This window comes from Aegilops tauschii, chromosome 2 (genome assembly GCF_002575655.3).
Source record: "Aegilops tauschii subsp. strangulata cultivar AL8/78 chromosome 2, Aet v6.0, whole genome shotgun sequence".
NCBI classification, from domain to species: domain Eukaryota; kingdom Viridiplantae; phylum Streptophyta; class Magnoliopsida; order Poales; family Poaceae; genus Aegilops; species Aegilops tauschii.
Genome location: NC_053036.3, coordinates 339,873,691 through 339,897,113, shown reverse-complemented (window position 1 = coordinate 339,897,113; position 23,423 = coordinate 339,873,691). Strand labels below are relative to the sequence as shown.

The 23,423-nt window shown below is 42.8% G+C and overlaps 3 protein-coding genes and 1 long non-coding RNA gene across 5 annotated transcripts; 2 read left to right on the top strand and 2 right to left on the bottom strand.

The window, feature by feature from the left end:
* Positions 1–323: 323 nt before the first annotated feature.
* On the top strand, positions 324–11,121 carry LOC109762004 (uncharacterized). 2 transcript variants are annotated; one of them, XM_020320808.3, is made up of 11 exons: positions 325–609; positions 2,291–2,391; positions 2,480–2,621; positions 2,813–2,974; positions 3,076–3,160; positions 4,769–5,487; positions 5,570–5,678; positions 9,654–9,709; positions 9,858–9,964; positions 10,056–10,143; positions 10,485–11,121. In XM_020320808.3, exons 1-11 carry the CDS (start codon positions 433–435, stop codon positions 10,671–10,673), a joined length of 1,935 nt encoding a protein of 644 aa, XP_020176397.1. In that variant the 5' UTR covers positions 325–432; the 3' UTR covers positions 10,674–11,121. The 2 variants fall into 2 exon arrangements, with proteins under 2 accessions (XP_040254903.1, XP_020176397.1); XM_040398969.2 differs by lacking the exons at positions 9,654–9,709; positions 9,858–9,964; positions 10,056–10,143; positions 10,485–11,121 and adding an exon at positions 7,429–7,602 and having other exon boundaries at positions 324–609.
* On the top strand, positions 11,062–18,075 carry LOC141041673 (uncharacterized). Its single transcript, XM_073508559.1, has 2 exons — positions 11,062–11,176; positions 17,025–18,075. The coding sequence occupies exons 1-2, from the start codon at positions 11,100–11,102 to the stop codon at positions 17,968–17,970; spliced, it is 1,023 nt and encodes a 340-aa protein (XP_073364660.1). The 5' UTR covers positions 11,062–11,099; the 3' UTR covers positions 17,971–18,075.
* Positions 13,085–13,783, bottom strand: LOC109762005 (uncharacterized). The gene is made up of 2 exons (XR_002232671.4): positions 13,501–13,783; positions 13,085–13,405 (listed from the first exon to the last, which is right to left on the bottom strand). It is a non-coding gene; the product is annotated as an uncharacterized lncRNA (long non-coding RNA).
* A 1,962-nt stretch (positions 18,076–20,037) lies between the features above and the next one.
* LOC141041003 (uncharacterized) lies at positions 20,038–20,816 on the bottom strand. The gene has a single exon (XM_073507113.1). The coding sequence runs from the start codon at positions 20,814–20,816 to the stop codon at positions 20,169–20,171; it is 648 nt and encodes a 215-aa protein (XP_073363214.1). The 3' UTR covers positions 20,038–20,168.
* Positions 20,817–23,423: the final 2,607 nt, after the last annotated feature.

The following is a 23,423-nucleotide window of genomic DNA, read 5'->3' as shown; positions in this document are numbered from 1 at the left end:
TCAAAGGTCGAGCGGCAAATTAGATGCAAAAAACTTAGCTAATCTCTTGAGTAGAGGCGTCACTTGTGGTCGGGCCAATCCATGATCAATTTTGCATTCCACATCATGTGGCTTTGATCAATAACATTTAGCTTTAACCTAAAAAAGTAAAAAGGGCTAGAGGACAAATATTCTACAAAATGCAGCCCTACACGTAAACAATCGATATCTCCATCCATAAAAAGAAATCGATGTCCAATTTTTTCAAAAGATTGGAACAACTCGAAGTGACGATCGATGAAAAACGTTGGGAGCATGGAAGGGACGGTAAACAGCACACCGGTTGCACGCACGCACGCAGGCTGACGCTGACACATACTAGTAGCGACTGGCCCCAGTAGCCGCTAGAAGATTCTCACCCACGGGCACTGCCTTTTCCCAAAAGGCGGAAAGATGGGGCAGGAGGCGGATGCGGATGAGCAGCTGCAGCGGCGGCTCCGGCGGGTGTTCGCTGCCGAGGAGCGGTCGTTCCGCATGGATCGGCGCTCGCCGGCCGCCGCCGACCTCCGCTCCGCCGTCGCCGACGTGCTCCCCCGATTCCTCGGCAACTACTCCGACGAGACCCTCGCGGTACCACCCCAAATATCCCCTTCATTCTCTCGCACGCACGCGTGCCCTAGAACTTGCCAGTGCCGATACTTGGTGGGATGCGGTTGTGTCTCGATCCTGCGTGGTTCCGTGTGCTAATTGGTCTAGGGAATGTCACGATATGAGTGTGGATGGGCCTCCACGTCTGGGGCTGTACCAAGGGGATTGGGGTGGCTCTGAATGGACTATATGCATGTGCTTGTTTGTTGAATGCTCTGCCTGGGTCGAGTGATTGGCACCCAAGTGAAATTTAAGTTGGAGAGGTGATGGATTAGATTATCTATCTGGAAAATTTGGCTTGTTTTAACTTTTCCTAGGAACTCTATAGAAGTCAGGTATGGACTTCCCAGGATCTCAATTCAGAAATGTGAGCCTTCTAATTGGTCGTCCCAGCCTCAATCGCATCAGAAGTGGTGCCAAGATATATTTAAAGTAGTTTTCTGACATAATGGACCAGTGTGTTCTCTTAGCCCTCATAAACAGTCCTTATCAATTCGATATACCTACCTCTTTACCTCGCTGATAACCTTGATTCATATTTCACAGGTCATTAACCTTTTGTAATTGACATTTTTTTTGTGTGCCTCTGTTCCATTGTTGTGCCCTACAATTTGCAAATTAAGCATTATAGTACACAAGCCTATAGATACTTCATAAAGCATAAGTTCACAATGCCACTAACACCTAACTGTGGCAAAGCCAGCGTGTTTGAGGCACAAATGTATTGTTGTGGTCAGGTTTATATGATCTATGAGTCAAATATGACGGGACACTGATGATGAGTTTTATTCAGTAGTAACTTTCACCAGTTATTTAAGTGATTAAGATGTTTCTGGGTGCTGCTTCATTGACATGGAAGACTGTAGAGACATTGTATAATACTCCCTCTGATCACAAATATAAGATGTTCTAACTTTTTTCTGAATCGGTTGCACATAGACATGTTTTAGTGTGTTTGTTCACTCATTTCAGTCCGTATGTAGTCCATATTGAAATATCCAAAACATCTTATATTTTTGAATGGAGGGAGTAATATTGAAGGCTGTAAAATGGATTGTATTGTTTTCACATCACCTTGAGATAAAGTGAACACATGTAGTTCAGTACAATTTCAGTTGTCCAATTATATTTGTAGATTGGTGATTTGACCAATTCATGATAATGAAGAGGATATTTGCATAAGAAGACATGCGAAGGGGCAGTAGAGTGTCTCAACACATATCTAGTGATCATTTCCCTTCGAAAAGGGTGTATGTTCACCCGCAAAAAAAGAAGAAAAGAAAAGGGTGTATGTTCCCTCTTGCCTACACCTAATGTGTTTTCATTAGATTTTTTTGGGTCTTGGATTGATAATCTCAAAGAAAGAAACATTGAAGCACAACCTTGGCGTCCTCACTTGATAAGTGCATGTTGGCTATAGATGGCAACTTCCTCAGTTTTCTATGTTGCTATGTTGTATGCCAGGTTTGAGGACTACATTACTCTCTTTAGTTTAGTTGGTAGGATAACCGTGAGTTTTCATTGCATGTTTTGCCAAATATGCAAGATTCGACTGTTTGAGTTCTTGGTATGTTTGTTTTCATGCTAATATAAACAAGATGCTTTATAGCTGTTGATTGCATAATGACTGATAATTCTTCTTTTCTTTTCTCCCTGACTAAAGGAGTACATTGTAATTTTAGTTTGTAATGGGAAACATCAGTATCAAGCACGCGATGATTTGGAGGCCTTTCTTGGTGATGATAGTGCAAAATTTGTTGCATGGTATTATAGCTGCCATTTAATCAATTAGTTGTGTTCTTGATATGTGTACTTTTATGAGGCCATGATGTTTTTTTGCATGACTAAGCAGGCTTTGGGGTTACCTAAGCAAAACGGCTGTAGCACTGGCTGATGATTCTAGTGTGCAACATAGACTGGAAAATGAAAGTCAGGACCGGAATGATAAGAAAAATCTTCTGGTCACAAAAACCCAACCCGGGGAGGCTCATATTGTAAGGATCTTACCCTCTTTCCTCTTACAATCATCAGTCGCCACACAACATTTAATTGTCTTCATCATATCCAGTTATCCACTAGTTCAACTTAATTGAGCATCTGTTAACTTCTTTCAAGTCAAAATGCCCAAATTATGCACGTATCATGACTTACGAACACTCAGTCAAACTCATCCACTGTTGACCAGGTAAACTCAAATATCTTAGTACCACAAGAGCATAATGGCCTTCACAAGCTTGATTTAACTAAGGGACAAAATGTGGCCCAGCGACGCATTAGTTCAACTGTTACCATTTCCCCTAAAATGGTGGCTGGTGACGAATGTTATCGGGAGGGCCAGCATCAGAAGGTAAATACTCAATAGGCCATGCATCTGTTGTTAAGTACCTACATTTGTAGGATGTGCTATGGAAAGGATGCATCTAACTTGATGATTCTATGTCAGAGCAGAAAGATTGGAGTTCAACAGCTGGCAGAAGTTCCTCCGTGCGGCAGTCTGGTGTAGCTGCAAAGACTGAACATACATTGATGCAAGGCAAGCATTTTTTTTCTTATGCAACAGCTCAATTCTAGGACAATATGTTCTTGAACCATTTGGCATATGATAACTACTTCAAACTACTCAATACACCCACGAGAAGTACTAAATGTCTCGTGCCATGTATTCTATACTGGACCACATCTATATGTCACATGCACACCCCTTTATCAAAACCGGTTCTCTTTTTTTCATCTGAACATTTTGTTTGTACTTTGTATTTTTACTTCATGCTGCATTTTTTTCTACTAAAAAAGATGTCTACCAGCTTCTATAAGGCTAGGCGATTCAATTTTTAAAGAAGATAACGATGCTTTCTTACTTTGCGGGTTAATGTCCTTCCAAAGTTGTATGAATATCTCTGTAAATATCCTCGTATTTAGTCTTGTAATTTTCTTCTTCTATATCAATAAATATACAGTCTTCGGTCATCCCTATAGTTCTCCGTTAAAATTATCTTGCCTGAATATGATTCAAGATGGTCTGTAAACAATCTTTTTTTGGGGTCATGTGCGTGCTCTTGTTTTATCTAACATCCCCTGGTTAGCTTGCATGCTTATGTGTGCCTTTAAATGGAGTTAAGGTTCTGATAATTCTACTTTAACTTATGAAAAATCATTTGCCTTTAAGTTCTATACATACAAGCAACATGTGATTTCCCTTAGTTATGGAAGTTGTGTATGTATTTCTAGAAAGTTGAAGTGGCTAAGTTTCTCACAAATGTCCCTTAAAAGGACTTTTTTCATGTGGCTGTCCAGTTTGGTTGAAGTGTTGTACTGATTCAGGCTCTTGGTGTCCAGTTTGGCTTGTCTCAACTCAATCCCGAATGAGAGTACAAGATTGAAGGTGCAACTGAGATTGCATGAAAAATGGTTCTGTCTGTTTGCTTGTAGATGGATTGAACAAAGAAGGGATTCAAACTTGTTTTTATTGAAAAAGAGAATAATTGCTTTTGTCAGAAATGGCCACACTGCCAAAGTACGTTACAGAGGCAACCTTAAAGGCAATAATACCATATATGGACTTTATAACATAACTCCATAGTGTTGTCCTCTGATCTAAATGATGGCTCTCTTGGTGCATATCTTCTACTCCCTCTGTTCACTTTTATAAGACGTTTAGACAATTCAGACAATGCCCAAAACAGTTCAATGTCAGCTGTCCAAAACGTCTTATAAAAAAGAACGGAGGAAGTATCTTTTTTTTTTGGCAAACTATATTTAAAAAAAACTATATGATTTTGCAATTTGTACGGACTTTGATCCTATGGCATGGAGTCAGGGAATCCATGTTATGTTTCTCAACATTCCTTATCCTTGAATACTACTCCCTCTGTCCCATAATATAAGAACGTTTTTGACACTACGCTAATGTCAAAAACGTTCTTATATTATGGGACGGAGGGAATAGATTGTAGAGTTGAAATGGTAACTACCAAAATTACTAATACTACCTTGAGCTGATCCATATTCCTTTCTGTACTGCATTGATTCGGGAAACTACACTAGCAGTCCTGGGTTTAAGTTTTGGGGTCGGCTGTTTGCCAAAAGATCAAAAGTGGTATTCTTTGATATTGATTTACTGTTATTCGAAAACCTAATGCAGAGGAACCCCATGATGAGCATCTTGGAGGAAATTCCTCAACAAGACGTTTGCCTGTGGCCGTGGGAACTGATGATGGTGAAGTGCCAGAATCCATGAGAAGGCCCCGCAATGTTTGGGACAGGCTAGGGAAGCCTGCTATGGAGGATCAAGGTTTAGCTACAGAAGCTGACAACATGCATGTTGAAAATATAATGCATAAGAAGGCCAAGTTAATGGTGTCTGAGCATGAACGAAGATGCCGTGTTAACTCAAGTACGGAAGGCGATTTATTTGACAGAGCAAATTCCGGAAACTTTTCCAGTAGTTACCCAGATGTCAATACAGCACACGCACATGAGCCTGGGGAGAAATCCAACAGAAGCAGGCTGACCGGTCGGTTGAATTTTGGTGATGTGGAGCGTAATCGTCATCAAGTTAGAGATGTTATTAGCCAGAAGTCTACTTCAACTCCGCCAGTGAAAAGTTTTGGTTCACAAAGTTTGAATGAGTTCATATCCAAGGTGAAGAGCTTACCTGCATCAGCTTCTGAACCAGCACGGCATGCAAACTCGTCTAAAGGACATGTATCAGCATCTGACAAATTGTCCCAGTTAAATATGCGGCTAAATTCAGGAACTGATGTTTTGCAAAGTCAGCAAATTAGCAGCCCTGCACAGTCCAAGAGTGGGTCTTCTGTTCGTGAAGATGGTGGCAATTACAGTAACAAACCAGTAAAAGATGTAAGCTATCCTTGTTGAGTAACTTGTTTTCTATTTGGGATCTTCTAGCGACCTAAAATGGTTGTCGTAACTGATTATGCAGGAGATGTTGGATGTGAAACTAAAGCTAAAGCAGGTGGAACTAGACATGCTCAAGCTTCGGTCCAAGCAGGCGCAGATAAACAATGGGAAGCAAGGAGCCCTCCCATCAGGTTTGTCCTATTGTTCTTTAGTCCCTTCTGTTTCTATATGAATACATTCATACAAAGGAACCTAAGGAAAATGACATTGGATTTACTACTACATGCCAAAATATAGCGTAACATAATTTTCTGAGATAGCAGTTGGTTCACCAGTTTGTTCTTGCAAATCTATTAGGTCATCTGTTGAGTGAGTCATCTGCAATTATTTCTAGCGATTTATTATCAGTGATATAGTCACCTAGGTCAATATACTTGGCTGCTTGTGACTGCGGTCCTGAAAAAAATGGTCATCTGTAATTTGTTGGTCCTTTCACTGGTTTGTATGGTCTCTTGTCTATGTTGGCAGCAAGAGCCCCCTAGTTTAAACATGAGGGCAGTTTATTGGTGAAATGCTCTACAATGGTGCATAGCAGCGTTATGTTCTTGGCTATAAATTGCAAAAATATGATGATACTCCCATCACTTAATCCAAAAACAGACAGCCAAAATACAAGAATCCATATGATTTGAAATGACATCAAAACAGGGAAACCAGTTAATCAATCTTTTATCCTCCACAGAATTCATATTATTTGTAGAAAGACTTGTTACCTCCCTGAAGTTTGATGCTTAATCTGCTTGTCCGCCAAAGCTATTAAACCATATACCCACCAGAAAATTTGTGAAACAGGCCAGCTACCCACTTGGAAATCAGGTTCTTTCCATATCAAATGACTTGGCAGTCAGAATAAGATCAAAGAGAACTCTCTCGCAACTCGAATGGCCGAGAATTTGAGATAATTTCTTCAAAAACCTTCCACGCACCGATGATCAGCGATTCGTCCCTCTAGCAGCTGGCCATGTGGAAGATGTATCAAAGCTCAGCATTATGTTCTACCACAGTGTGGCTCGGGCCTTTTCAGGACCCACATGCCGCTGCTTCTCCAACCAGGCTGCCCTGTATTCTCTAGATCCGTTTGAGGAGCCCAATCTACAAGATTTTCCACTATTTATTTTATCACCAGATGTGGTCCCTGTATATTTCCACTTCACCCTATTTGGCTGTAAGCTCCTGCATCCTCTTTTTTGCCTGCGGATTGGTTGCAGCTGATTGTTCTTCCGCAACCACAGTCCTTGTTCTCACTCTCTCCAGCCAGCACTTCTGCATTAGCGTCCGCAGTGACATGTTACTGGAGCTTGCATGTGCCACTGTTTTTGTAAACTGCCACATCGGTGTCCTAGGAAACCATGCCTCGTAGTGCCAGGAAAGCTGTGTCAATCTACTAAAGCATTGTTGTGGAAGTAATGGCTTGGTGGAGGGGCAGGCAGGATGGTGGTCAGAGCTAACTTTGAGGACAAAGGTGAGACTGCTATCTCAGATGAAGGAGGTTCCAAACAATGAAAGACAGGCTGTTTTCGATAATCCACTTCTGAGCCCAGGCTCATCTGCACCCGCGCTGATGAAAAAAGTCAAAACAAATACTAGAAAAATTCAAAAAATTCCCATTTTTTTGCATGGTAGATAATTTGATGCGTGAGGTCCGCTCCAGTTTTCAGATCATTTGGACAGCAGCTCTCGGCAAAAAAGTCAAATTCAGGGTCTGTAAAAAAGTTTACTGTTCATGCACTGTTCTGACACGATTTGTCTTTTTTGCTGAGAGCTACTCAGATGTCCAAATGATCTGAAAATTGGAGCAGACCTCACACAATAAATTTTCTACCATGCAATTTTTTTTGGAATTTTTTGAATTTGTTGTGATTTTTTTCTAACCGGATGCAGATGAGCCTGGGCACCCAAAAGATTTTCAACATAGCCGGTCCCAAGCCCGGGTAAAGGAGGAGGGTTGTGATAGGCTTGGTGAGCCAACGTAAAAACTCAGCCACTCTTATGGAGATGAAACCCAAAAGATATTCGTTGGGGCGTAACCGTCTGAGCGACGCGCTACATCGTAACCCGTGTGTGGTGGCAAATGGGCAAGGGCCCGGGCGTCACCCCCCTGGTGGTGCGCCGTATCCATGTGCCAGAGCCATGAGTTGGTTGCGAGATCTTATGGGTTTCACCTCTAGCCTACCCCAACTTGTTTGGGACTAAAGGCTTTGTTGTTGTTGTTGTTGTTGTTGTTGTTTGGATGCAGATGAGCCTGGGCACCAAAACGCTGCACTCGGCTGTTTTCCTTTATTTAATTTGGTTTGTCGAGTCAACATTAGAAACGTCGAAAGTTCCTTCTGGACACTGGCACTTGGTTGTTATTTGCTTAAACACACTTTGAAATTAACAATATGCTGATGGACACAAAGCTGGCTTTATCTGAACAAACAAGTATGTTATGTCAAAATCCAGAAGAGAGGTGGAAAAGTCCTATTTGCCATTCGGAGAGACAAGAATTACGTTTGCCGTTTTTGTATCTGTGTTTATGTCAAAATCCAGAAGAGAGAAGAGGTGGAAAAGTATATTTGCCATTGAACAAGACAAGAGTTATGTTTGCCGTTTGCGTATGTATGTTTAGTCCTTTTGGTATAATCAACACCAAAGTAAATCAAAGTTGCATCCTGGCTAACAGAACAACACAAGAGATATCCAGCAAGGTGGTACATGTGCTTTTATTTTGGTAAAATTTTAGGAGTCAGCTAGGTTCTGATCTTGTTTGCATAACATGATACTGAATTGCCACAACTATTTCTTCACAATTTGTTTGGGACTAAAGGCTTTTGTTTCTTCACAACAGCTTATAAAGTAAGATCAGCACCAGTCGGGTCGGGTTTGGTTCGGTCGACCTCTACTAGACCCATGCCCGGAATGCTTATCGGGTCTATCGCTCACCCATGACCCTACCCACGGGTCTTGTCTCATGCCCATGCCCAAACCCACGCAGTTACCTGACCCAATCGGGCACCCGCCGGGCTTAGTATTTTTGTTATTATTTAATTTATGCTCCCTTCTGGTGCCATGCACTTCGAACTGAGGATCGCTACTGTTCTAGTCTCTTATACAGGCAGCGCTCGACTTCCTATGTGCTCGCTAGGCGAGGTGGTACTAATGCAGCTGGCAAGCATGTATTTTGCTTGCTTTGTGCATGTAGAGCAACACACAGGATGCATGGGCTGGCTTTGGAGGCCCAACAAGCCAAACTTGTTGATCTCTTGATGCTACTGACCTAAGCATTTTGTTAATTCATGGTTCTGTCTCTCTACAGGAATAACTAAGCAACGTGGGTGCATGCTGTCCTAAAAAATCTTCACAAAAAATGTTCACAATTCATGTAAAATAAAACATATATATACTTCTTAATAATCGGGCGAACCATGGGTAACCCATGGGCACGAATTCGAATCCATACCCTACCCATGAGTAATCGGTTACCCATGGGTACAACCCATGGGCGACCCATGGGCAAAGAGCACGACCCATACCCTACCCATTTGGGTCGGGTGACATGAGCGGCCAAACCCATAGGTCGAATTGCCGGCTTGAAGCACAACGCAGTTAAGGAAACTTCAAACTTGTGCTTAACCAGTCTAGTGTATTCCATGAAATGACCAAAAACATTAAGCACCAATCAATTAATGATTTTATGATGTGTTTGACTACACGCCAACTAATTGTACCACCCAGCCTATTTTGCATGAAAGCTAGTTTTGTTGTCCACATCATGACATGTATGGTTAACTGTGATGTATCAGTCGTGGTTCTCAGCTTCTGCTAAAAAAAAACTTCTGCTGTCTGCACCTCCCCTCGGGCCAATATTCCTTTCTTTTTTGCTTTGTTTACCTGTTTCCAGAGGGCAGTAAGGATAGTCAAACTTTTGAGATCCGGCAGCATTTAACTGTTTGAGCACTCTGAAGTTACTTTTTATTTACAGAGAGATAACTCTGAAGCAACTCTGTTTGCGCCTTGGAATGTGGATTGTTTTAAATATATTGAGCAATTTCCTATTTTTTGTTCACCAGCTCAACACTCTTATCCACAGATGGAATTGAGTCTTTTGAAATTTTGTTTTCTTGTAGGGCCCCATTCGAATTTAGAGGAGGATGCCGATGCCAGAACTGTTCTTGTGACAAATGTATGTAAAAGGAACCCATCTCTTTATTTTTGTTCGCCACGGATAACTATAATTTTTGCTCCATTCTTTTGACTGAAAAGGCTTCTTCATTCTAATTACATCATAGAGGATAAATTTGGTGAGTTACATGTCTGGGTGATTGTTTTAGGTGCATTTTGCGGCAACCAAGGAAGCATTATCAACACATTTTATGAAGTGTGGGACAGTGCTTAAGCTCAATATGTTGACAGATGCAATTACTGGCCACCCAAAAGGGTATATTCTTTCATGCCAAGTTTCAGCTTGCTTTCTTCATCTGTGGCATCTACAAGCTCCATATCTGTTGTTAATTCTTGTTGTTTCCCAGGGCTGCATTTGTTACTTTTGCTGACAAGGAATCTATTGGGAGGGCCCTGTCTTTGAGTGGGACGTCGTTTTACTCTAGAGTTCTCACAGTAAGACTGTTTTCACTATCAAGCTTGTTGTATCCGTTGTTAAATTGTACCTTTCTCTGTTCCTTTCGATATATGGCTTGCCTTCATATAACCATATTTTTCTCTCAAAAGAAACCCCATCATCAAAACTGGAAAGTTGGTGTTCCATAATGTACATATAGACAAAGTGGACCTCATCTTAGGCTAAAATGTTTACTGAAATGAAACAGAGGCATATCAAAGTTCGTTGTAACTTATAAGTTCAGATCACGTGAGCTCAACTACACTCTCAGCAGTAGTTAACCAGATCCAGATTACAGCATGTAGTCAATAGTTCTGTTATTAAGATCTTGTATTTTCAGGTAATGCGGAAAGCAGAAGCACCTCCTGGATTTTTGGCGTCTATTCAGCAGATTGGGAGGCCGCTGCCATGGAACTCGCCACCATTCCAGAAAGGGGTTAGTCCAAAGCAGTCCTCTGGTCATCATCTCCAGTGGAAACGCGAGCAGTCTGCCATGGAAAATTCCCCTGCCAATTGCCCTACCGACTGAATCTAAGGCAGCGCTTAAGAATCAAAACCTCACCAATGGACATAGCTTTACTGGATCAGGTCTGGGCAAGATGTTATCTTTGGCACCTCTTTATCCTCAGAATGATACTGTTACTGCTGTTCAAACATCTACAGGCTTTAGTTCTACCAGATTTTATTTCTTTCTGATGAGGAATTACAGGCTTTCTTTGCTGCCGGGGTTTGGAACTCGTGAGATGAAACGGGAATTGGTTGCAACCCTAACCAAAGCTATAGACAAGATTCTTTGGTCGGACATGTGTGCTATGTGTCTAGACCCATTCAGAATATGTGTGATCCTCATGATCATAGTCGCCGCACTTGTTGAATATGCTAGTGGCAAACTGGCAATATGAAATGTAGTTACAGTTCAACGAACATCTTTGAGATGGTGAGCGAGTACATTTGAATGGAGATGTCAGCGTTGGCCAGCCTTCTCTTGTGTGTCAAGTGGCACAATTACATGTGTGACACTTGTCGTGACCGGTGAGTTTTATGCTTCTTTTTATGTTCATTCGGCTTTTTAAAAACATTTTTGTCTCTTAAACCGTGCATTCAAATCATGAACTTGTTTTGCTGTTGCGATTCTTGCGTCGAGATATTAGAAACTAGATCCCATGTTAATAGGTTTGGCGACTTTTCCCCCAAAAAACCTCAGAAAATCATAAATCAAAAATATACATTGGTTAGGAGAAATAAAACAAATCAGAAAGTACAAAAAACAGGAAACGAAAAAAATGGAAACATGTGAAAACCGGAAACCGGAAGCACACCTATGCTTTTCATTTTCCGAGAAACACAATTGTGCTTCACAAGAAGCACAACTGTGATTTTCATTTTATGAGAAGCACTGCTGCGCTTCACGTGGAAGCACAACTGTGTTTTTCACTTTTCGGGAAGTATAGGTGCTTAACCGTGAAGCATATTTGTGATTCTTCACCGGTGTGCCTCACGCAGGGAAAAATTAAAGAAAGAAAGAAAATCATGAAAACCTAGGAAAACCCAAGGAAAATTCAAAACGCCCTTCCCCATAATAAAAAACCCCGAAACACGTAGAAATAGTTCATGTGGGGTGCGTCCAGCACGCGTCACATGACGGCGGTGGGACACACCAAGTGGTGTGCTGGGAGCACTCCCACGGTGTCCGTTGGGTCTCCCCGCAAGAAGTGCCCGTGCTTAGTCGCCCCCTTTATCCATCCCAACAGTGTCTTCCTTTCTTGTTGGGCCTTTAGGGATGAGCGAACTTGCGGCTGCGTCGTCTGTAGCCTTGGGTCGTGTTTTTTGCATGGGCCAGGTCATAACAGTTTTCACCCCTTGAGGTGAAGGAAATATGCCCTAGAGGCATTAATAAAGTTGTTATTTTATATTTTCTTATTCATGATAAAGGTTTATTATTTATACTAGAATTGTATTGATCGGAAACTTAAATACATGTGTGGATACATAAACAAATACCGTGTCCCTATACATGTTAAGGTTTCCTAGCCATAGACATGTGTTGTCACTTGATAACGGGATCATATGGTTAGGAGAATGATGTGATGGACAAGGCCCATCCGTTAGCTTAGCATTTGATCGTTCAGTTTATTGCTATTGCTTTCTTAATGTCAAATACATATTCCTTCAACTACGAGATTATGCAACTCCCGGATACTGGAGGAATACCTTGTATGCTATCAAACGTCACAACATAACTGGATGATCATAAAGATGCTCTACAGGTATCTCCCAAGATGTTTGTTGAGTTGGCATAGATCGAGATTAGGATTTGTCACTCCATGTATCGAAGAGGTATCTCTGGGCCCTCTCGGTAATACACATCATAATAAGCCTTGCAAGCAAAATGACTAAGGAGTTAGTTGCAAGATGATGTATTACATAACGATTAAAGAGACTTGTCAGTAACGAGATTGAACTAGGTATGAAGATACCGACGATCGAATCTCGGGCAAGTAACATACCGATGGACAAAGGGAACTACGTATCTTGTCATAAGGTTCGACCGATAAAGATCTTCGTAAAATATGTAGGAACCAATATGAGCATCCAGGTTCCGCTATTGGTTATTGACCGGAGAGGTGTCTCGATCATGTCTACATAGTTCTCGAACCTGTAGGGTCCGCACGCTTAACATTCGTTGACGATATAGTGTTATACTAGAACATGAAGGCGCGCTTTGCCGCGCCCGCTCATATTGACAACAAATACTTAAGACTATTTTTGAAAAATCCAAGCAGTGTTTGAGAAAAATTGAATAATTTGTATGGGTCCAAATATATGTTTGAGATATTTTCAAGAGAACTGTTCAAAGTGTTAAGCTCTACAGGCCAGGTGCGTCTCAGCTGTGCCCTGACACCGTAACAAATTACAAACCATGATATAGACGGACAATAAGTTGAATTTTATCACATATAACTTAGCTTTTTTGGATCTAACTCCCAATAAAGAGATCAACTATACAATATTCGAATTGACTCAAGTGCAGCTTTAATCCTCAAGGTGTGTCAGGTACACATAAAAACGTCAGATCCAAATGTCATGCTACGGATTTTATTCATGCCACGCCGACCACTGATTTTAGCAGTAAGAGATCTCACAACTAATGGACTGTTTTTCTTAGACAACCTGGCCGTAGGTGATGGTGCATAGATCGTCGACATGGGCCTTGTCAAATCATTCTAGGAATAGAAAGATACCTTTACAATTTCATGGCATCTGCAGAAGTAAAAGTAAGATTAGGTTCAGATGTGCAATCTTGGGCAACTTATTCAGCTGAAAATTTAAACTTCTCATAAAATCATAAAACATACTTAATAGTTTGTCTGCCTTGCATTCATAAATGGCTTCGGCTTCACCGGTTGCCTGCAATACTTGCCAAAGAGAGGATCTAGGGCTCAAAAGCTTAAAAACCATAGATCAAGCAATGTTAATACAGTGCAACGACAAGCTTTCTTAACCAAACTAAATCCTAAATCTTGAAAAAGGAACACAAGATTGCTAACATGAGCACTCACCCTGCGCTCCACGTGCATGTAATACTTTTAGGAGCATTGTGGGCTCAACAACATGAAAATTGACTTTCAGAAATTAATAGTGAATATGGACTCTAGAGAAAGGGGGAAATATTTCCAGAAATAATTCGTGCGCATAATATATTCAAGAATAACACACCAAAATCTGAAAAAAGAAATTACAATAGGAAACCAAATGTGTTTTAGTCACAAGTGTAAACAAAGAATGAACTTCTCATTTATCAGAGACCGGTGGATAAAATAACATGTTATTCCTAATAGCATGGCACAACGAAGAAACTAAATGCTCAGCTCACTTGATTAGCACTTGAACCACATAATAATCATGCCAAGATGAATTTATTTATTTTGAACCGGTGCCAAGATGAATTAAGTTAGACACAAATATCACAAGAACTGGAATCAATGTCATGCTCACCTGGACAGATTCAAGGTTCTTTGTACCTATGCATATTCAGAATTTCAGTACCAATTCCTGGCCTTCCTCAGAAGGATCTTCTCACATGGGAATTGAAACCGAACACATTGAGACATAAAAACATAATTTGATGTTTGTCAAAGAGCAAGCAGAAGAAGTGCAGAACACGAAGGAAGAATTAGAAGGGGAGAGGGTTGGACTCTGTTCCTGGATCCGCATCATTGGAAGAGCAGAGGCGACAAGAAGGCACACGAGAAAGCAGGTATCTAGCGCCTCCATCGCCACCGCGAAACCATCTAGGTAGTTTGCCTCCAGCGACAGCCGGCGGTGAAAGCCCACGGCGGGGCGGCCGCCGCAGCCACCATTAAGTAAATAAATACACGAACACTGCATGACAGAAAATATTAAAACAGAAAGGAAGGGGCTATGGAGGAAGTGTAGAGGGGGGAGGGGGGTGGACCGTACCGGCGGATCGACGGTGCATCGAGGAGGGAGGAATGCCAGCGCATCGTGAGGAGGAAGGACAGCGACACGGAGAAGCTGTTCGTTCGAGGGTGACCTAGGCTGTTAGCGTCCGACTGGGAATAAGTGGGCCTTGACGGCCCGATTACTAAAGGAAGAGGAGGTCATTCCGCGGAGCAGCGGCCCGCGAGACGGCGTGCGATGTGCGCGGGCGAGTAGGGACGCTCGACTTTGATCTACACCGTATGTTTGATGATCCGACGGCTGTGACAGTGAGATCGCTGTGGAGGCTCGTAGCTAGCCCCGTTATACTGTTTCTCAATGAGTTATATGATTTGGTGACCGAATGTAGTTCGGAGTTCCGGATGAGATCACAGACATGACGAGGAGCTCCAGAATGGTCTCGAGGTAAAGATTTATATATAGGACGATACTATTCGGACACCGGAAGAGTTTCAGAGTGCACCGAGTAGTCATCGGATCACCGGAAGGGGTTCCGGACACCCCCGGGAGGATGATGGGCCTATTGGGCCATCGGAGGGGAGCACACCAGCCCACAAGGGGTTGGCGCACCCCCTATGGCAGCCGGCCTATGGGAGAAAGGAAGGAGGGGGATTCGGCCTCCCCCTTCGTTCCCTCTCCCCCCTTTCCTTTCCCCCTCCAACATATATGGTAGGGGGGGGGGGCAAGGCAGGAGCCCAAGTAGGATTCGGCCCTAATTGGGGTGCCTCCTGGCTGCTCCTCTCTCCCCACCTATATATATGTGGGAGGGGGCTCCACACATAACCACGACAATCTCTTAGCCGTGTGTGGCGCCCCCTCCACAGTTTCGTCCCTCGGTCATATTTTCGTAGTGCTTAGGCAAAGCCCTACGGAGATAATATCACCACCACCGTCACCATGCCATCGTGCTGCCAGAACCCATCCACTACTTCGCCGTCTTGCTGGATCAACAAGGCGAGGACGTCATCGAGCTAAACGTGAGCTGAACGCGGAGGTCCCGTACGTTCAGTACTTGATCGGTTGGATCGCGAAGAAGTTCGACTACATCAACCACGTTACTAAGCGCTTCCGCTTACGGTCTACGAGTGTACGTAGGCACACTCTCCCCTCTCGTTGCTATGCATCTCCATGGATAGATCTTGCGTGTGCGTAGAATTTTTTTTGTTTTCCATGCAACGTTTCCCAACAGTGGTTTCCGAGCCAGGTCTATGTATAGATGATATGCACGAGTAGAACACAAAGAGTTGTGGGCGGTGATAGTCATACTGCTTACCACCAACATCTTATTTTGATTCGGCAGAATTGTGGGATGAAGCGGCCCGGGCCAACCTTACATGTCCACGCACATGAGACCGGTTCCACCGACTGACATGCAACTTGTTTTGCATAAAGATGGCTGGCTGGTGTCTGTTTCTCCTACTTTAGTTTAATCAAATTTGACTACGATCGGTCCTTGAAGACAGTTAAAACAGCAAACTTGATAAATCATAGTTGTGGTTTTTGCATAGTTAAGAATGATTCTTGCTAGAAGCCTGTAGCAACCACGTAAAACTTGCAACAACAAAGTAGATGACGTATAACTTGTTCTTGCAGGGCATGTTGTGATGTGATATGGTCAAGACGTGATGTGATATACGTTGTTGTATGAGATCATCATGTTTTGTAATATGGACAACCGGCAGGTGCCTTAGGGTTGTCTCTTAATTATTATATGAAATGCAAACGCCATGTAATTGCTTTACTTTACCGCTATGTTAGCAATAGTCATAGAAGAAATAGTTGGCGAGACGATCCCGACGCAACGATGGAGATCAAGGTGTCGAGCCAGTGACGATGGAGATCATGATGATTCTTTGGAGATGGAGATCAAAAGCACAAGATGATGATGGCCATATCATGTCACATATTTTGATTGCATGTGATGTTTATCGTTTATGCATTGCTTTTTTGCTTAGAACGGCTGTAGCATTATAAGATGATGCCTTCACTAAATTTCAAGATAAAAAGTGTTCTCCCCGAGTATGCACCATTGCCAAAGTTCATCATTTCGAAGCACCTCGTGATGATCGGGTGTGATAGACTCTATGTTCACATACAACGGGTGTAAGACAGTTTTGCACATGCAGAATACTTGGGTCAAACTTGACGAGCCTAGCATGTACAGACATGGTCTCGGAACACTGGAGACCGAAAGGTCGAACGTGAGTCATATAGTAGATATGATCAGCATAGAGATGTTCACCATTGATGACTACCCCATCTCACGTGATGATAGGACATGGGTTAGTTGATTTGGATCATGTATCACTTATATAACTTGAGGGATGTTTATTTAAGTGGGAGTTCATTAGTAATTTGATTAACTGAACTTAATTTATCATGAACTTAGTCTTAATAGTTTTGCATATCTATGTTGTAGATCAATGGCCCGTGCTACCGTTCCCCTGAATTTTAATGCATTCCTAGAGAAAGCTAAGTTGAAAGATGATTGTAGCAACTACACGGATTGGGTCCGTAACTTGAGGATTATCCTCATTGTTGCACAAAAGAATTATGTCCTTGATGCACCGCTAGGTGATAAACCCGCTGCAGGAGCCACTGCAGATGTTATGAACGTCTGGCAAGCTCGATCTGAGGACTACTCAATAGTTGAGTGTGCCATGCTTTACAGCTTAGAACCGGGACTTCAAAGACGTATTGAACATCATGGAGCATATAAGATGTTCCAAGAGTTGAAGTTAATATTTCAAGCAAATGCCCGGGTTGAGAGATATGAAGTCTCCAACAAGTTCTACAGCTGCAAGATGGAGGAGAATAGTTCTGTCGGTGAACACATACTCAAAATGTCTGGGTATCATAACCACTTGACTCAGCTGGGAGTTGATCTTCCAGTTGATAGTGTTATTGACAGAGTTCTCCAATCACTGCCACCAAGCTACAAAGCCTTCGTGATGAACTATAATATGCAAGGGATGACGAAAACGATTCATGAGCTCTTCGCAATGCTTAAGGCCGCGGAGGTAGAAATCAAGAAGGAGCATCAAGTGTTGATGGTTAACAAGACCACTAGCTTCAAGAAAAAGGGCAAGGGAAAGAAAGGGAACTTCAAGAAGAATGGAAAGCAAGTTGCCACTCCCGGGAAGAAACCCAAAGCTGGACCCAAGCCTGAAACTGAGTGCTTCTACTGCAAAGGGAATGGTCACTGGAAGCGGAACTTCCCCAAATACTTGGCGGATAAGAAGGATGGCAAAGTGAACAAAGGTATATTTGATATGCATGTTATTGATGTGTACCTTACTAATGCTCGTAGTAGCGCCTATGTATTTGATACTGGTTCGGTTGCTCATATTTATAACTCAAAATAGGAACCATGGAATAAACAAAGATTGGCTAAGGAGGAGGTGACGATGCGCGTCGGGAATGGTTCCAAGGTCGATGTGATCGCCGTTGGCACGCTACCTCTACATCTACCTTTGGGATTAGTTTTAGACCTCAATAATTGATATTTGGTGCTAGCATTGAGGATGAACATTATATCTGGATCTTGTTTATTGTGAGACAGTTATTCATTTAAATCGGAGAATAATGGTTGTTCTATTTATATGAGTAATATCTTTTATGGTCATGCACCCTTGATGAATGGTCTATTCTTGTTGAATCTCGATCGTAGTGATACACATATTCATAATATTGATGCCAAAATATGCAAAGTTGATAATGATAATGCAACATATTTGTGGCACTGCCGTTTAGGTCATATTGGTGGAAAGCGCATGAAGAAACTCCATGCGGATGGACTTTTGGAATCACTTGATTATGAATCATTTGATACTTGCGAACCATGCCTCATGGGCAACATGACTAAAACTCCGTTCTCCGGAACAATGGAGCGAGCTAATGACTTATTGGAAATAATACATACCGGTGTATGCGGTCTGATGAGTATTGAGGCACGCGACGGGTATCATTACTTTTTGACCTTCACAGATGATTTGAGTAGGTATGGGTATATCTACTTGATGAAACACAAGTCTGAAACATTTGAAAAGTTCAAAAAATTTCAGAGTGAAGTGGAGAATCATCATAACAAGAAAATAAAGTTTCTACGATCTGATCGTAGAGGCAAATATTTGAGTTACAAGTTTGGCCTTCATTTAAAACAATGTGGAATTGTTTCACAACTCACGCCACCTGGAACACCACAGCGTAATGGTGTGTCCGAACATCGTAACCATACTTTATTGGATATGGTGCGTTCTATGATGTCTCTTACCGATTTACCACTATCGTTTTGGGGTTATGCATTAGAGACAACCGCATTCATGTTAAATAGGGCACCGTCTAAATCTGTTGAGGCGACATCGTATGAACTGTGGTTTGGCAAGAAACCGAGGCTGTTGTTTCTTAAACTTTGGGGTTGTGATACTTATGTCAAAAGACTTCAGCCTGATAAGCTCGAACCCAAGTCGGAGAGGTGCATCTTCATAGGATACCCTAAGGAAACAATTGGGTACACCTTATACCACAGATCCGAAGGCAAGATCTTTGTTGCCAAGAATGGATCCTTTCTAGAGAAGGAGTTTCTCTCGAAAGAAGTGAGTGGGAGGAAAGTAGAACTTGATGAGGTATTGTACCTTCTCTCGAATTGGAAAATAGCACATCAGAGAAATCAGTTCCCATGATGCCTACACCAAATATAGAGGAAGCTAATGATGATGATTGTGAAACTTCAGATCAAGTTACTACTGGACCTCGTAGGTCGAACAGAGCACGTTCCGCACCAGAGTGGTATGGTAATCCTGTCCTGGAAGTCATGTTATTAGACCATGGCGAACCTACGAACTATGAAGAAGCTATGATGAGCCCAGATTCCGATAAATAACTTGAGGATGAAATCTGAGATAGGATCCATGTATGGGAACAAAGTATGGACTTTGGTGGACTTGCCCGATGATCGGCAAACCATTGAGAATAAATGGATCTTCAAGAAGAAGACAGACGCTGATGGTAATGTCACCATCTACAAAGCTCGACTTGTCGCAAAGGGTTTTCGACAAGTTCAAGGGGTTGACTAGAATGAGACTTTCTCACCCGTAGGGATGCTTAAGTCAGTCTGAATCATGTTAGCAATTGCCGCATTTTATAATTATGAAATCTGGCAAATGAAGGTCAAAACTGCATTCCTTAATGGATTTATTAAAGAAGAGTTGTATATGATGCAACCAGCAGGTTTTGTCGATCCTAAAGGTGCTAACAAGGTGTGCAAGCTCCAGCAATCCATCTATGGACTGGTGCGAGCATCTCGGAGTTGGAATATACGCTTTGATGAGGTGATCAAAGCATATGGTTTTATACAGACTTACGGTGAAGCCTGTATTTACAAGAAAGTGAGTGGGAGCTCTGTAGCATTTCTGATATTATATGTGGATGACATATTGTTGATTGGAAATGATATAGAATTTCTGAATAGCATAAAAGGATACTTCAACAACAACAACAAGCCTTTAGTCCAAAACAAGTTGGGGTAGGCTAGAGGTGAAACCCATAAAATCTCGCAACCAACTCATGGCTCTGGCACATGGATATCAAGCTTCCACGCACCCCTGTCCATAGCTAGCTCTTTGGTGATACTCCAATCCTTCAGGTCTCTCTTAACGGACTCCTCCCATGTCAAATTCGGTTTACCCCGCCCTCTCTTGACATTCTCCGCGCACTTTAGCTGTCCGCTATGCAACGGAGCTTCTGGAGGCCTGCACTGAATATGCCCAAACCATCTCAGACGATGTTGGACAAGCTTCTCTTCAATTGGTGCTACCCCAACTCTATCTCGTATATGATCGTTCCGCACTCGATCCTTCCTCGTGTGGCCACACATCCATCTCAACATACGCATCTCCACCACACCTAACTGTTGAACATGTCGCCTTTTAGTCGGCCAACACTCAGCGTCATGCAACATTGCGGGTTGAACCGCCGTCCTGTAGAACTCGCCTTTTAGCCTTTGTGGCGCTCTCTTGTCACAGAGAATGCCAGAAGCTTGGTGCCACTTCATCCATCCGGCTTTGATTTGATGGTTCACATCTTCATCAATACCCCCATCCTCCTGCAGCATTGACCCCAAATACCGAAAGGTGTCCTTCTGAGGTACCACCTGGCCATGAAGGCTAACCTTATCCTCCTCACACCTAGTAGTACTAAAACCGCACATCATGTACTAGGTTTTAGTTCTACTAAGCCTAAACCCTTTCGATTCCAAGGTTTGTCTCCATAATTCTAACTTCCTATTTACCCCCGTCCGACTATCATCAACTAGCACCACATCATCCGCAAAGAGCATACACCATGGGATATCTCCGTGTATATCCCTTGTGACCTCATCCATCACCAATGCAAAAAGATAAGGGCTCAAACACTACTGCAGGATGCTGCTAACACGACACTACGATCAGAGACCCTTCGACGAAACTGTGTGCGATGCCATAATCGCAAACGGTGGTGTAAAAAAAACCGTCCAAAAAGGTGCAAAACATTTGCGATGGAGGATGCATCAAACACGGTTCAAATTTTAGTTGCGTGTGTGATTCAGGGCATACGGTTTAGTTAAATTAACCGTTTTCGATGAGGAGGAACAAAATAAACGGGCAGCCAGATGAAGGTGTGTGCGATGTACAGCATACGGTTCACTCGGATGAACTGTTTGTGATTAGGCAACACAAAAGAAACGGTCAGCCAGATGAAGGTGTGTGCGATATACGGCATGCAGTTCACTCGGACAAACTGTTTGCGTTGACACAAGAAAACAGAAATGGTTCAACTTAACAAGATGTGTGTGTCGTGCGATGGGATTACGTACAGAACAACAACATATACACACACTTATAAGGACATGCTTGCATAACCAAATTAAACATCCACTTACATAGGTGGCTACTACAACCATGGCATTTGCACACACCAAAGTAAACTATTACATGCATAATTACATAGCTGGCTACTACACACATGAAATTTCCACACACCAATAAAGTAAACTATATATTACATGCATGATTAACTATCATAAACGATCATCTGATCATCATCTACTTCTTGTGACGCTTGCTCTGCTTGTGGCTCGATCCGGGCTCGTCGATTTGGGTAATGAGGCACTTCCTCATGTCAACGATCCGCGTGTGCATCTCGTAGCATGTGTACACGCTCTTGGCCGCAAACCTGAGGTGAGGTTCATCCAGTTGCCGCATCCAGGCCCTGTGCCAGGATACATGACAAGTTCTCTGGGCATCCTGCTTCATCTTTTCGTAGTAGGGGTCGATGATGGCCCAGGCGAGTTCGACCAGGGAGTCCTTATTCATGCTACCCCAGACCGTGTAGTGGTCACGGATTTCGACAAGGTTTTTGCAGGCCAAGCCCGTAACACTGAGCGCTTTTACATCGTTGGTGGTATCCACCGTGGCGAACTTGTAGTCAGTGCTGTTGACAAACCTGTTGAAACGGTCGGAAGGCTCTGTGGCCATGCAGTAGTGGTAGATGAGGACATGATGGCGCACGCACAACTGGGCGACGGCAACCTTCTGATCTATGCCGAGACGACCGGCGGTGTACTGGAGGTCGATGCCGACCACCTTGTACTTGTCTCCAGCAAGCAACTGCTCAACGCTGTTGATGTAGTCGTCCACCACGGCCGGGTCGATGGTGTACACCACCGAGAGATCCGTCTCCCTCGCGTGGGTCTCCACTCTATGCTCGCTGAACTCCATTGGAGTGCCACCGGACATCCCCTCTCTATGTGTTGTCGCGGGTGTGCTTGTTGTGTTGTGGGGCACGATCGAAAGGTTGAAGAGACTAAGGTTATAATGGCCACGGGAATTAAAGGGGAAGCCGGACGGCCAGGAATATCGACAGGCCCTGATGGCAGTTCTAATTTGCAGCGTGTAACTCCAGCGTGCTGCACGTAACTGCATCGCGTGGCAACGCACGCGGCGCAACCGCATGCATACAGGCCCCCCGATGTGATCGTGCGCACGCCCAACCGTTGGCAGAGCGCGCGCGGAGGGACGCGAGAAGAGCGCTCCGCGGTCACCCCCTTTATTTTACCATCAATACACCGTAATTTTACGTTTCATAAGTTTTGTCTTATTTCTGACGTAAAAAGAGACCGTAAAAAAAATATAATCGTCGTAAAAAATATTTTATGTTATATAAAATTACAAACTAAAAACATAGTGTAAAATACACATAAACTGCAAAATTTCTTGTCTTATGCCCTATATTTTTATTTTTCATGCCAAATTTTACGTAGTGAATCAATAAGAATGTAACTATTTGAATTCCAAACGTAATTTAATTATGAAATGATCGTAAGATTACCTCGGGTGAAGAATAACTTATTCTGCACCCTGGGTGATGAATAGTAACACTATATATATATATAGCAGTTGAACACGCAAGGAAAAACTGTCCACAAGCCGAGCGCGCTGTCACGCCCAAGATGCGACCCTATCTTGAAGACGCTTTTGCAAGGTGGATATAATACATCAACATTATATAATAGATGGGGATACATACAAGTCATACAAATGCCGCAAGGATACATCAATACATCATATATAAGATCAACATCCGAGTACGGATGAAACACAAATAGAAACTCAAACGACATCCACCCTGCTAGCCCAGGCTGCCGACCTGGAACCTATCCCATGATCGAAGAAGAAGCAGAAGGAGAACTCCAAAAACAAATAACATCGCTCTCGCGTCATGATCATCGCAATACCTGTACCTACAACTGGTGTTGTAGTAATCTGTGAGCCACGAGGAC